This window comes from Canis aureus, chromosome 18 (assembly GCF_053574225.1).
Source record: "Canis aureus isolate CA01 chromosome 18, VMU_Caureus_v.1.0, whole genome shotgun sequence".
In the NCBI taxonomy this organism is placed as follows: domain Eukaryota; kingdom Metazoa; phylum Chordata; class Mammalia; order Carnivora; family Canidae; genus Canis; species Canis aureus.
Window position 1 is genome coordinate 4,298,814 of NC_135628.1, and position 14,598 is coordinate 4,313,411.

At 46.5% G+C, this 14,598-nt stretch overlaps 1 protein-coding gene across 1 annotated transcript in view; it reads left to right on the forward strand.

The window, feature by feature from the left end:
- The first annotated feature begins 5,998 nt into the window (after nt 1-5,998).
- Nucleotides 5,999-14,598, forward strand: part of LOC144288462 (cortactin-binding protein 2-like) — a 78,320-nt gene continuing 69,720 nt past the window's right edge. Inside the window, exon 1 of the mRNA XM_077855945.1 lies at nt 5,999-6,158. Within this exon, the coding sequence (XP_077712071.1) occupies nt 6,078-6,158 (81 nt within the window). The 5' untranslated portion in view covers nt 5,999-6,077. The remainder of the gene's footprint in view (nt 6,159-14,598) is intronic.

Sequence of the window (14,598 nt, forward strand, 5' to 3'; positions counted from 1 at the left end):
GCATCTGCGAGGCCAAGGAGCTGAGCAAAGATTTCATAAACAGGACGCAAAACACTAACGACACAAGAAAAAGATTGATAAATTGGATTGCATTAAAAGTCAGAACTTATGTTCTGATTTACAAGTTCATAGAAATATTTTCCTGTTAGAAGCTTTATTGCTTTGCCTTTCGCATTTGAATGTATGATTCCCTTTTTGTGTGTTTCTCTTGCTCTAAAAAGGATTCCTTCCAGGAAATAGAGCTAAACAATGTGGTTTTCATAAGCAGGGTGCCTTTATCCGCTGCTCAAGCTCAGGGGGTCTGAAGAGGCTTGCATTCAACTTCCCTCTTGCCTCTTCCTCCGATTTTAAATTCTGGGAAGGGGGTTCGCCACCACCATTCCAGTTGGTATCTATGGCCACATTGGGTGGGGGTCGAGGGCTGATCCAAGCAGAATATGTCAAGCAAAGCATCTCATGACCCAAATGGCATCATCCCCTTTGGATGGTCAGTAGTCAGGAAGTAGAGGCTGAAAACTGACAAAGTGGGGCCCTCAGCAGATCTGAAGGAAGGAAAAAGTATCAGTAAAATACTTTCCAACTGAATTGATTCTTAACAATAAAGATGTAAAGGCTGAAAGTGATTCATTAAAGGAATGCTACAATGATAAAGGGATGTCGACTCTGACAGTAATGGTCAGTATGTGGTTATTTCTGTTTTTCCATAAGGAAAAAAATATTGTATTGCTAGCATAAAAGTACTTCAGTGGTCAAATTTCTTTAATTGCCAGAAAAAAACGTCCCAGACTACTTATATGTTGATTTGTCAGAAGTATTTTTCTTTCTTCTGTAAGTGACTTCCCCTTCCCTGGAATGAAATAGCAATTTTTTTTTTCTTTCAGCTCTTGAATCATAAATAAAATTAAACTTTTTTTTTCTTTCAGTTCTTGAATCATAAATAAAATTAATCCTCTAGTCTAGCCATGACATTGTTTTACAAATATTGCGAATTAAATTTTATTTTGTATTTCTTGGTTAATTGAATAACTTCTCCTACATATATTTATATTATTTCTTTTTTAAATAATGGTTTCTTATTTTCAGGCAATCCTAAATGGACTAAATTGATTTGAATTAAAGAGTGTCTTGGTAGACAAAACAACTGTTATCGTCAAGTGAGATTTTGGGCGATGTAAGATGGAATTTATGTCTTGAAAATTCCAACGTGGGTGGGGGAACCTGGGTGGCTCAGTCAGTTAAGAGTCCAACTGGGTGTCAGCTCAGGTCGTGATCTTGGGATCCCGTGATGGAACTCTGTGTGGGGCTCCGTGTTCCGCGTGGACTCTGCATGGATTGTCTCCCCCTCTCCCTCTGCCTTTCCCACTCCCACACCCGCTCTCTCTCTCTCTCAAATAAATAAATCTTAAAGAAAAATTTCCAAAGGTATTTGAAACTCCATTAACTTAGCATATAGCTCATTGATTATGATTGCCTGGAACCTATTGATGTATTTGGTTTGTTTCAGTTTTATATTGGAGAGCTTTTCTCCTGTATTGCACCATAAGTAAATCATCACTGAGCCCATCATAAATACCATCTGTCTATTTATTAAAATTGAAAGGCATCAGTATTTTGTCCATATTAGTGTTCCAAACACTACATTTCCTTTTGAATTGAACATTACGTAGCCCATAGTGAAAAGCAAATGTCAGCTTTGGTTTTACAGCTAGCTCTCCACTCCTAACCAAATGAGAAAAGGGTCTGATCTCACAACCTATTTATATAGTTTTTAAACTTTCTAAGAAAAATAAAGCTTGTTATAATTGATGCCTAATGGTATAAACACCCCTGCCTTAGTGGTTGCCTAGTAACTACATACTGCAGGCTTGTGGGGTTGCTAATGAGGCTGAATAAACGGAAATATTCAGATCCATTTCCAATTCAGGTGGATGAGGGGCAGCAGTGGGCCAGATTTCTTTGTTAAAATTGTTTTTCCATAATGGTTTTGCACTAAAACATCTTTTGCACTAGAACTTACTTTAGTAAATGACTTCTGCAGATGAGAGTTGAAAACAACAAGTAATGGCTTAAGATTTTAAAAACATTCAACAGGACTGAATCAACGTTGCTTCATTGTTCTCAATTAGCCCAAGTTTCTGTTCTGAGTGACTGGATTGGGGAATAATGTTCTTAACTGTATGTTTAACTCTTTAATGGAACCTTCTATTTGGCCATCACTTCAGCATTGAATGACCAAATGCAGTTTCCAGCTAAACGTGGTGTTAAAAGGGGCTGGGAGTGATTGTAAATGATATATTTATGTTTTGGCTTTGGCCTGCATCCCACCTAGCAGATTTAATTTCCTAATTATGTTTTACTTTAGCTTAGGGAAAATTAGCTTGCATTCCCTTGGCACACGCCAACTGCAGTTGGTGGAGAAGGCCTTCCAAAACCATAGGTTGTTGACAAGAGCGGCTAACTAGATTAGGATTAAATTTACTGAGCAAAATCCACAAAGAGCCCAAACACATGTAGATAATGACAAGTTGACTATGAGGGAATGTAGTTAGGTCATATGAAAATTCATTTCTGGCAACGTCTTGGTTTCAAGAGCATGCGATAGATACAGACCACTCAAGCTCATCTGCTCTCTTTTGTCAGAGTTCCCCGTGTCAAGATCTGGGGCCTTCTAGGTGGGTCACCATGGTGTGGACAGGGATAAACGTGGTCTGGGATATTTAAATTGTATAACTATAGCCTTGGGGATGCAGTCAGAAACGATTCGCTACTCAGTAATTTTGTCATTTGGCAATAGGACGACATGGTAACATATGGTTTGCTCTTTGGAGTTCACATAAATGTTGTCATTTAACTGAAATAAAGAATTCTCTTACTCTACCAGAGAAACTGTTTTGGGATATGTGTATGTTCCTTTATCTTTTCACATGGAAGGAAGAATCCTTTTGCATCATTATATATAACTCTCTGGGTTTTTGGTTTAGTGGGTTGAAGGATGTGGCTGGTGAGGCCAAGGCCACGTTTTAATCAGAAAACCACTGGGCTCCCCAAACACAGTCTGCGTTCCTAGCTGCAACGACCCATTTCATTGGTCTTAGAAGAGGACCTTGGAGTGCAGCTCAGCACACGCACCTCTCTTCCAGGGTTCAGAAAACAATTGGTTTAATATGACCAAATAAATTCATTTGTCAGTGGGTCAGCCACATCGTTACGTTTAATGTAATTAAAGGGGAAGACGATGCAACTAACGGTTTTCTCTGCAATGCAGTCAGGATCCTCCTTCCATTTTAACCCCAGAAGAAATTTACGGATTAAAAATCATGATTCATTTCTGGTATAGGGATTTCTTTCTTTCCTGCATATACTTCCGCTTCCTGCCTATCTTTTACCTTCCCCTGCTTTTCAGAAATTCTCACTCTAGCCCTGGGGTTGTCTTTTTTTTTTTTTTTAAAGGTATTTAATGAAGCTTCCAAAGATTGAATTTCTAGAGCCTCGAAGTCACCACTCTTTCAGATCTATTTGGTCTGACTCTATAGTAGAGCCTGTCTTTGTGTGAAAAAGTGTTTTAGAAAGAGTTAATTTGCAGTCTCAAGAGAGTTTAATTCTCAGGAGAGAATTCTCAGGCCACGGGTGAGAGGGTTAACTCCTAGGGTGCTACTGCTGGGCGGCAAGGGGGCCTGTTCTATTAATTCTTGGCAGTAGGCAGTGGCAGGTAGGGACAAAATGCTTTTTATTTTCCTTCCTAGGTCTTGGATTTTGGCTCTTAGAAAATGTGCTGTTCTGTGACTTTTTCCAACTGTTTATTTTTTATTCCCGCCCCCCTCCCCGCAAAAGGGGGAGTGGTAAGAGGGAACAAATCACTCAGGGTTTGAATCGCAACTCTGCTTTAATTACATTTAGACTCATAGCAGCTCTTTCTTTGCAATGATGATTTTTGAAACATTGAACTGCATGTATACGATACATGGGGGTTGCTTCTCAGAGATACTGTCATGTTATATCCTTAGTTCTTAACACCTAGGTGGGGTTTATTATTTTATTCCCCCCCCCCCACCCCCGGGGAAGGGAGCCGGTTAATTTCTCTGGTAGTAATTGAACATCAGTACAAGTATCAGTGTCAAGAAAATTCATTGCCTTTTGATGTGTGAAAATGAATTTTGAAAAGAACAAGGGAGGTTTTGGGCTCGAAGCTTGCGTTTTTACCATCAGTTCAGCACTGAAGTTTTACTGTCAAATGCTTTTCATTGCATAGTCTACTTATTCTAATATCGAGCAATATCAGAGAGAATATTTGATAAAAGAAAGTGATCTAATGAACAGAGATGGAAATCGGAGGGCTCAGAGAGGGAGCAGCTGCCAGAATAAAGTCCAAGACAGTAAATAAATGATCACCTCTGCTTACAGGATAACCTGGAGGCGATTTCTAAGCCTGTGACCCTTAACCCCAGGGTTCCAGGTGAAAACTTCTTGCCTGATGTAGACCCCATGGGGGGAAAGAACAATTTATTGATCCACCCCTTTTGGGTCCTTTGCAGGAAAGATTTTCTCTACCCTGGTTTCTATCATATTTAGATCTACTTTGGAAAGTGAAGCAATTAAAGTGCCAAAACCTTTCGTTAGGAGTTTGCCATTTTTTCAAAAAGTGAGCTTTGATCTGTTAACCCTTGGACTGAACATTCCAGTTATTCATCTTGCAGAATTTTAAGTCCAGGATCGGGTTGTGGTTTGCATTTACTTTTTTTGAGACACAGCTTGAATGCCTCCCTTTGATTTTGTGCTTTCGACACATTTTTGGGCTCTGGTGATTTGGGAAGGCCTGTACCATATGGTCTTGATAAGGTGATAGATTTTCACATCCTGGGAATTGGCAGGAAAGGGTAGGAACGGAATCAGATGTGGGAAGAGAAAATTAAGAGTTTGGGCCTAGTTCATCTCATGGTATATCTTCTGAGGCCCGTCATTCTCCTAAAATCAATTTTTAGGAAAAAAAAAATGATGCGTGTGTGTTGTCCCCACCTCAGGGGGTCTCTTAAATTCTCTTAAAAGTAGAAAGCTTCCTTTTACAAGAATGACACTTGACATTTTTGGGTTAGCCCTTCAAGACCCACCCCAGACTTGGGGTCAGAAAACAAAACAAACAAGGGGCCCCGCTCCACCTTTCCTGCAAAAGAGGTTGTGTGAAAAGGAAAAGGCCAAGCGGGGAGGGTGCGCGGGATGCAGGGAGGCAGGACGCGTTCTGCTGGGGGGTTGGTGGTTTTCGGAGCAGGACGCAGGGCAAGGCTGGGCCAGAGCGGAGCGCACATCCGCACCAGGGGGCCGCGCCCCGGGGGGGCCTCGCACCCCCCCCACGACAGCAAACAGCAGCTCCAAGAAGGAAGAAGAGGATGCCTTGTGGGGTGCCCAGGGGTGGAGCGGAGGGGGCGGCCCCGTGGGGTGCCCAGGGGCGGGGCGGGGGGGGCGGCCCCGTGGGGTGCCCAGGGGCGGGGCGGGGCGGGGGGGGGGCGGCCTCGTGGGATGCCCAGGGGCGGGGCGGAGGGGGCGGCCCCTTGGGGTGGGGTGGGGTGGGGCGGAGGGGGCGGCCCCGTGGGGTGCCCAGGGGTGGAGCGGAGGGGGCGGCCCCGCGGGGCGGGGCGGGGCGGGGGGGCGCGGCCGAGAAGGCCCTCCCGAGCGCACAGGGCGCCCCGGCATCCGCGGGGTCGGGTGCTCCGCGCCGCCTCCGGGGGGGGTGGGGGGTCCGGGGCCGCGCTCCCCCCGCCCGCCCGCCCGCGCGCGCCCGTTGCCCGCACCTCCCTCCCCGGGCCGCGGCTCGCAGGCAGCCCCGAGCGGGGGTGCGGGGCGCGGGAGGGGCCCGGAGGGGCGGGGCGGGGCGCGGTCTGCGGGGCGGGCTCGTCCGGGGCGGGGCGGGGCGGGGCGGGGGCGCGCGGCGGCGGCGGCGGCGGCGGCGGCGGCGGCGGCGGCGGCGGCGGCGGCGGTGGCGGCCGCGTGCCCGGAGCTGCGGGCGGACGCCGGGAGCTGAGCGCCGCCGCGGGGAGGCCGGGCCCGGAGCCGCCGCGAGCTCGGCCGCGGACGCGCAGGGGAAGATGGCGACGGCCGGCGCGAGCTGCGAGCCCGGCGTGTCCCGCGGCCCGGAGGACGCGGCGGGCGGCGCGGCGGAGGCGGCGGTACGCGGGGCGCGGGCGGGGGCGCGGGCGGGGGCGGGCGGGGGCGGGGGCCGGGGGCGCCCTGCGGCGGGTCGGGCGGTGCCGGCGGCGCAGGGTGGGCGGCCGCGGGGTGACGCCGCCTCGGGGCATCCGTGCGGCCCGGGCAGGTGGGCCATTGTGTGCGCCCCGAGCCGAGCCCGCCCGACCCCGACCCCGACCCCGACCCCGAGCCCGAGCCGCACGGCGGGGAGGCCTGCGCCGGAGTCCGGGGGCGGCGGGGGCGCGGGGGGCCGGGGGGGCCGGGGGGGGGGCCGGGACCCGCGGGGCCGCTCTTCCCCCGCGTCGGGGCGCGCAGCTTCCAGCGGGAGGCGGACCCCGGGGGAGCCCGCAGCCGGGGAGGGGAGGGGAGGGGAGGGGAGGGGGCGCGACCGGCCAGCGCCCCGGGGAGCGGGGCTGCCGGGTGCCGCTTGCAAAACTTGCAAGTCTTCATCGGAAACTTTCGGGAAAAATCGACTTTTCGTTCTTTGCACGGAAAACGTGAGCTGCAGGGTTCAGAGGAATCCGGCTCCCTTCGGTGACATACCCCGCGGAACAGGCTGTGTAGACGCCGCAGACCTCTGGGGGGTGGGAGCGAGCGGCGCCTTCCTCCCCGGGGCTGCGGGGGGCGACCTGGGGGCTGCAAAGTGGCTGCGGGGGGCGACCTGGGGGCTGCGGGGTGCTGCCTAGGGGCTACGGGGGACAACCTGGGAGCTGCAGGGGGCGACCTGGGGGCGACCTGGGGACTGCAGGGGGCGACCTGGGGGCTGCAAGGTGGCTGCGGGGGGCGACCTGGGGGCTGCGGGGGGCGACCTGGGAGCTGCAGAGGGCGACCTGGGGGCGACCTGGGGGCTGCGGGGGCGACCTGGGGGCTGCAGGGGACGACCTGGGGGCTGCAAGGTGGCTTCGAGGTGCGACCTGGGGCTGCGGGGTGCGACCTGGGGGCTGCGGGGTGCGACCTGGGGGCTGCGGGGGCGACCTGGGGGGGCTGGTCCCCGCGCCGGGACGGGTCTGAGCGGCGCCCCCAGCGGCCGGCCGCCGACCGCCGAGCACCTGCCCGCGGGGTGGGCCCGACCCGACCCGACCCGACCCGACCCGACCCGCCCAGCGCGGCGGCCGAGCTCGTTGGCGGCTCCACCGTCAGAGCCCTGGACTCCAGGCAGGTTTTTGTTAACAAGGTCAGTGCTCGCTTCCCGCTGCTGAAAACCTTCAGGAGTCTGACTTTTCGCTGCGGAGAGGCGGGGATTTTACCAATTGCCCTGGGTGACGATCATGGCCAAGGGGGGGGGGGGGGGATGTGACAGTGACACTTTTTATTTCTGTTCTGTAGAATCCTTGGAGGATGCAATAGGATGCTTGGTCTAATACCTTTTTTTTTTTTTTTAAGAAATGAATTTTTAGTAAAATTCTGATGATGGCTTATTATGCAGTAACCTGGGCCATTTTACTTTTCACTTAACAGAGGGTCCTCCCACCCATATCACTTTCCGTGATTTATAGACTGATTTTAAAATTGAAGCCAGGTTGGAGAATAGTTGTCTTCATAACTGCTGCTTATCTAATGATTAAAAATCAAAGACATTTTTATGCATTTTTGGATTCATGGCAACTGAGGACTTAGTTTTTTTCATTTTTAGTGAAAAATTTTTTTTGGGGGGGGCTTTTAGAGATTTATTTCCTTTCGAATTAGTTTACATCTTAGGCACTTTTATATGTACATTTGGCAGTCGCGAGCCAATGGAGACTCCAAAGCAGTAGGCTATTTTTGAAAGTGAGTGTTTTCACTAAGTTTTGACTATTTAGATTGTTGCTTAGAGACAAGTTTAATTTATAGTTTTCAGCTTAATGTGATTTTCAGTGGAGTGTTTTAAATTTAGTTTGTGATCCTTGTTCTTAGCTGTTTAAATCCTGAAAGCATCCCAAGTGTAAAGCTGGGTAACAGCTACATTATTCAATAGGATCATATTAATAGTCTTCGCTGTGAACCATGCTGAGGAGACCTGGGTTATTTTCAGTGCCTTAGCCAAATGTGATGACTTTTATAGGCTATATTGCTATTTCTACTCTGAAAATAACTCCTAATGGATAAGGCAGTATGGAAAACAGAAATCTTCCTGCTTTTTTATTGTCACCAAAGAATTTAAGAGTGAGAGGAAAATGGAGATCCCTTTAAGAGCCGTGGTTGGCAAGCTGACGGACATTCTTGTCATTCTGGACTTTTCTGGAGCAACTAATATGCAAAAAAGTAGACATAAAATTTTTGTTGTCATGGTGATAATACTAGAGAAACTTGGACAGTGCTTTCATCAAGCGCACAAAAGGAATATTAAACAAATTAGCAGCTGGTACCTTGGAAATTTTTGTTTCCAGGTGACAGTACTGAATGTAAATGTAAAGAAAAGCACTTTCTTGGCCAATTGTGCTAAGCTTTCTTGAAAATATAAACAAAAACCATAGTTATATGGCAGCTACAGAATACTGAAAGTTTCACAGCAGAATTAAGTAGGGAATAATTTAGATTTAACACATTATCCCCCACTTACCATAGATGATGGTGTTTCGAGTAACATCGTTGCTGCCATAAGAAGTAACACATTGCTTTCCAGCTGTAGAAACATAAATACCAAGGAATCTAACCAGACATGATGGTGCCATGAAAGGCACAAATACTTTGTATTAGGAATCTGGGGAGGAAGAGTCATGGAGGGGATCCCTAGTGGAAGGACCTGGAAACATTCCACAGACAGATGGCATCTGAGTTGGGCCTAGAGATGGAAGGAGGACCTGCAGTGGAGACTGCAGGAAGCTGTGTACGACGTGGCTGGTACTTTGGGTTTCTTGAAAGGTGGCCTGGGGCACATGTGAGTGGCTTTCCAAGATAAGCATAGAGGTTTCAGCTTCAATCTCAACTGTGTACGTTAGAAAAATAGGTTAGAAATTGAGGAAATAGACTGAAATGTTCCCCCACGATTAGAATATAACTGATGCTTTTCACTCTTTTTTTCTTCTTAAATGTATACTTCTTGCCGGTTTTTTTTTTTTTTTTGACTTTATTATTGTTGGTATGTTGCTATTCCATTTCTCATAGGAGCAATTTTGGGTAGAGAAAGGCATTTGTCTTCTCAGTGATTGAATCCATGCCTAGGCTAGATTGCCAGTTGGTTCTGTCCTCTTGTGTTTCATGTAACTTTATGAGATGAGAAAATGTTTCACAGTCTGAGCACTTATTCAGCCGTTTACAAATATCTGCTGCTGATCTCATGGACAGCAGGGCTGTAGCTGGAAGAGGCAGCCTCCTTCAAGAAACGCAGTGTGGGTTTTGTCTCTCAAAGAAAGCGAAGGTTAAGCCCTGTGCCTGGCAAATACATGGTAGGTGTTTCACATATATCGAATGAAGAAAACAAACACTCAGCAAGAAGCTGTATCATAATACTTAATGTTGTTTGGCTGATTGGGAAATTTACTTTGTGTGTTACTAGATTGTAATGAAATTAGTGGCTTATGATTTATAGTAATCAACATTATAGATGTTATAGAGTTTTTTCTTGTTTCTGGAAGATAACCCTGATTTTTCTGATTTTCTGGGTTCTTGTTTTTATTTGTATATTGTCTTTTTCCAAGCTGCTTTTCTCAGTGACCTTTCAGATTCACAGGTTTTAACAAAATATTAGTAATAATTTCTAACACTGTTAGTTTTCCCTGTAGATGATCTGTCTTCAGAATAATGACTGAGGCTGGGAATGTGTTGGTGGAACGGTAACTGCATCCTTTCCATCCTGAATTGTTCCTCTAATAGAGTCAAGGTCAGGTCACCCACTGAGGTATGAAGGGAGGGGATGATTGAGGGGAGGTCAAGGCAGAAATGGAAGGAAGCTTGGAAACAGGAAAAGGGAGTAAAAGGAAAGATTGGGCAGGAAGACAGACAAGGCTTCGGAATAATCTGCAAATGCCCAGCAATCTGGGGGCTAGAATTCAACTTTAAACGTGCCTAGGAAAAGAGAGCAGTTTGTCTCCCTTCTGCCCCCATAAACTTTGCCACCTAAGCAGATCTGAGTGTTGCTTTAGAAAAGATGATCTCAATGCGCTCAGTTGTATTCTTCTCTACTGGGGCTTCTTTGAAAGACTTGTATAAATAACATGGAAAAGGAAACTTGTCTTTTAGACATTAGGTTAAAAAATGGAGAACAGGTACAAGAAAGATGATGATGACATTGAAGTCAAAGGATTTTTAAAAATGTGTTACTCTTTTATAAATACCTTGTACAAAAATAATGAGATCATGTTATTAATGCTGCACACAGTATGATGCCATGCCCATAGAAATCTTGATTTTTTTTTTTAAGGGGAAAAAAAACTGCTCTTGAGATAAATTGTTAGTAAATAGCCAAGCAGATAAAGGATGGAGTTACAAGGTTGTTATAGTAAATGCAGTATAACCAAGTTAACAGCACTCTGCATGCTTGTTCGCAAATGATTGGCTTCTGACACGTTTATATTTCATTGAAAAGGCAAAAAGACGATTCCAAAGACCCGAGTGCTTCCACAGAAGGGCTCTGTAACTGTAAGAATATCACCTGGCACTCTCTGTCTCAGCTTCTTCATTTGAAAATCAGCATGCTGCCATTCGCCACCTACAGATTGTCAAGCTGACATTCTTCAATGCATGATAAGCTTCTTAAAGGGCAATTATTGGATCTGGATGCGAGTTTGCATGTGGAGCTGTCCCATGTAGGGCTGTTGGAACATGGGGAAAGCTGGATTAGAATGGAAATAGGCATTTGTTTTGTCCTGAGATGTGGTCTTTTTCTTTTCCCAAAGAGGTCATGCAGACAGACAGGAGCTCTGAAAGGAGAAGAAGGGATGTAGCCGCGCTTAATTATCAGAGCTTGTCATCCCTGCCCCAGCTACTTCTCTGCTTTTCATTCCGGTTTGCTTATACTCAAAATTAGTTCTCTCCATACCAGGTTTCCTTCCCGGCATTCTGTTTACTTGTGAGCTCTATCTCCCTTCCGTATCTTAGGTTGCTTGTCTTGCATGAAAGCCCTCAGGCGGTGGGGTTGATTTGAGGTGCGAAGCCATGAAGAGGTGACCCCCGTTCTCAGTATGGTCCTTCAAAGCCCCACACCAAGTGGCCCTAGATTAGATTACTCTAATTGATTTTTGAAACAACGAATGATGAATGAAGATGGAAGATGATTGACCAGTTACTTGGTTGGCCTTAGAGTGGGCCACAACCTTGTGTCTTAGTAAGACAGGGATATATATACACACACACACACACACACACACATACGCTAATTTTTTTATTTACTAATATAGAGTGGGCATGAGTGGGGAGAAGGGGCAGAGGGAGAGGGACAAGCAGACTCATCACTGAGCAGGAACACCGCTGCTCCCCACCCCCCCTGCAACGTGGGGCTCTATCCCAGGACCTGGAGATGATGACCTCAGCCCAAAGCAGACACTTAACAGACTAAGCCACCCAGGCGCCCCAGATGTGTCCTTTACATGATTTATATGCTTTTTGTGTTCCGACTGCATGAAATAGGCATTTTATACCAAAAGTGGGTGGGCATGCATGTTACGTAAAAAATCACATGAGGATGCAATACTCTGGCCTCACATTTCTAGTGTGGGTGGAAAATATAGAAATACACGAGGCGGGGATGTGATTAATTGCTGAACGAAGCAGTAGAGCAGTCTGTAGGGCTGAGCGTAGACGAGGAGAGATTTCTGGAGTCCATCAAGACCTCTGAGAGTGGGATTTGAGCTAGGATAGGATAGCTAGAAAGATAGGATTCCCACGGATTAGAGGAGAAAGCATTAGGAAGAATAAAATCGAAGGTATGCAAACCCTGTCAGTAACTCTCTTTCCTCCCAGTCGAGGAAATGGGGGGGAATAATCTCAAAGCAGGAGTTAATGTGAGAGATTTGAAATCATTTTAGAGCATGAAAATATGCTTTTCTTCATGAAAATCCACAGAAGTGTCTGAATTCATATGTTAATATTGTAAATATTCTGTGTACCTGGAAAGGTGGATTTTTTTTCCATGCTGATGATACAGTCTTCAGATTTTTATTTTCTCCTTGAAATTTTAAGGTGAATTTCATTGCCTTCCCCCTTCTTCACCGCCTCTTATTCATCCCCAAGCCATACATTTCGCTTACGTAGGAAGTTCTGAATGCATCTTATTAATTATTAGCATGCACTGTTAGACTGGAAAGAAAACACAGGTCTGTAACTTCAGAGCAAAGAGGCAAAAACCAATTTATCTCAACTATTTTTCAAAGGCTTCATAAAAGGACCTAAATTTCCTCAGCGCAGTAACCTAGGAACCCCGACAGCCCGTGAAATCCGGACATTTGGAGCTGGGGGAGATCTTAGAGATCACTTAGGACAACATTCTTATTTTACCGCCGAGAAACTTGAAGGCCCGAACAGATGAAATAATGTCCTCCTAGCCCATTGGCTTTTCTCACCTCGCCTCTTTGCCGTGTGGGAAACTCATTGATCCCACGCGGGGTAGCCCACGAGACTTGAAACCAGAGGACACGTTCTCGGGGTCTGCGGGAAGTGCCAGAGAACGAATCTGGCTCTCTGGTCACTAGATCTTTTACCATAAGTTCGGGCAAAGATCTGAGAGGTGCTCCTGCCACTGTGGGCCGTAGGCTCTCTTAAATGCTTTCTGGCAGCCACCAATGCTCTGACTCCTTAAATTCTTAAAGGATATGGTGAGGATCCTCTGGCCCTATTTGGCTGTGACTGTTGAAATTCCCTACATAAACTCCAATATTTTTAGATCCCCCCCCCCGCCCCAGGTGAGGGTGTGGAGTGGTGGTGGAGGGAACTGGTATTGGCCTACGTACATTGAGTTCTGGCAATTGAAGAAGACTTAACTCAGCCAGGTTCTATTTCGTCTTCTCCCTCCCTCTCTCTCTGAGCCTGTATAAGAAAATCTGGAAGAATACCCTCCCCACCCCCACCACCACCCGCACCCCCAAGTAATTTAGAGCTTGTTGAAGACTGCTGTGTTGAACACTAAGAGTTTGGGGTTGTGTCTCCTCCTTTGTATATGCGTTTATATCCCAAAGGAGGCTCGAGCTCTCTCTCTCCATTTGATGACCAGACTCTGGATTAGGTTAAGCTGCCTGTGTCAGATTTTTAAAACTAGGTGTTAAGCACTTTTCCTGGAGTACTTTTCCTGGCAAACATCAAACATGACAGGCAGGGGTGTGGCTTGTAGAGTTGAAATGTAGCTCCCCCTCCCCCTTCTTTTTTGACTGCCTTGCTGTCACTTAAAAATGAGATCTGGATTTTTCTTTATTTAAGAAAACAAGGACAGTAATAATAAAGCTTAGGGCGTGAACATGTCTGCTGTGATTTTGTTGTCATTGTTGGGGGTGTGGACGTGTCACGTTTCCATGGATGTCCTGTCGGAGATCCTAATTTTTATGGGAGTGGTGGCGTTTGCATCTATCCTATCTTCTTTTTTTGAAAATTAGGTTATCAAGTTAGTTTGCCATTTAAAATCTAAGATTTATGCCCTCCCCCCCCCCAAAAAAAAAAAAACGGGTAGGAGGAAACTTGGAAGTGATGGATTTATTCATGGCATGGATTCTGGTGATGGTTTCCTATATCTGCATATGCATCAAGTTGTATATATTAAACCTGTATGGTATTTTGTATGTCAGTCATACCTCAACATGGTTTAAAAATTAAGAAATTTAGAACCATTATTTTGTTCTTAGAGGAAAAACATTAATAATGTTTCTATACCTGAGTACCTCTGTACTATACATCTGCCAAGTCAGATAAATACCACTTCATATGAAACATACTTTTTTTTTTTAAAAAAAAAGATTTTACTTATTTATTCATGAGAGATAGAGAGAGGCAGAGACACAGGCAGAGGGAGAAGCAGGTTCCCTGCAGGGAGCCCGACGTGGGACTTGATCCCAGGACTTTAGGATCACGCCTTGGACTGAAGGCAGATGCTAAACCGCTGAGCCACCCAGGGATCCCCAAAACAAAGATACTTTTTTATTGGGATTTTTGCATTTGGGCTTTTTTATATTTTCAATACTAAAGCACTTCAAATTTATTTGTAAAATAAATGATATTTAGCATGGTTTCATATACTTACTGTTTGCCAGGATAGTGGACAGAAACATCAAGCATTGCAGAATGACAATTTGAAACTAGTATTATAATTATCTTATTCTTGAAGGCCAGGAAGTGGTAGTGTTTTTTAGTGAGGACCCAGGGATGAGAAGCCTAGGGGAAGGAGCGGCAGGCAGGCAAACCCTATATTTAAAATAGTGTTGGGGGATCCCTGGGTGGCTCAGCGGTTTAGCGCCTGCCTTCAGTCCAGGGTGTGATCTGGAGACCTGGGATCAAGTCCCACGTTAGGCTCCCTGCATGGAG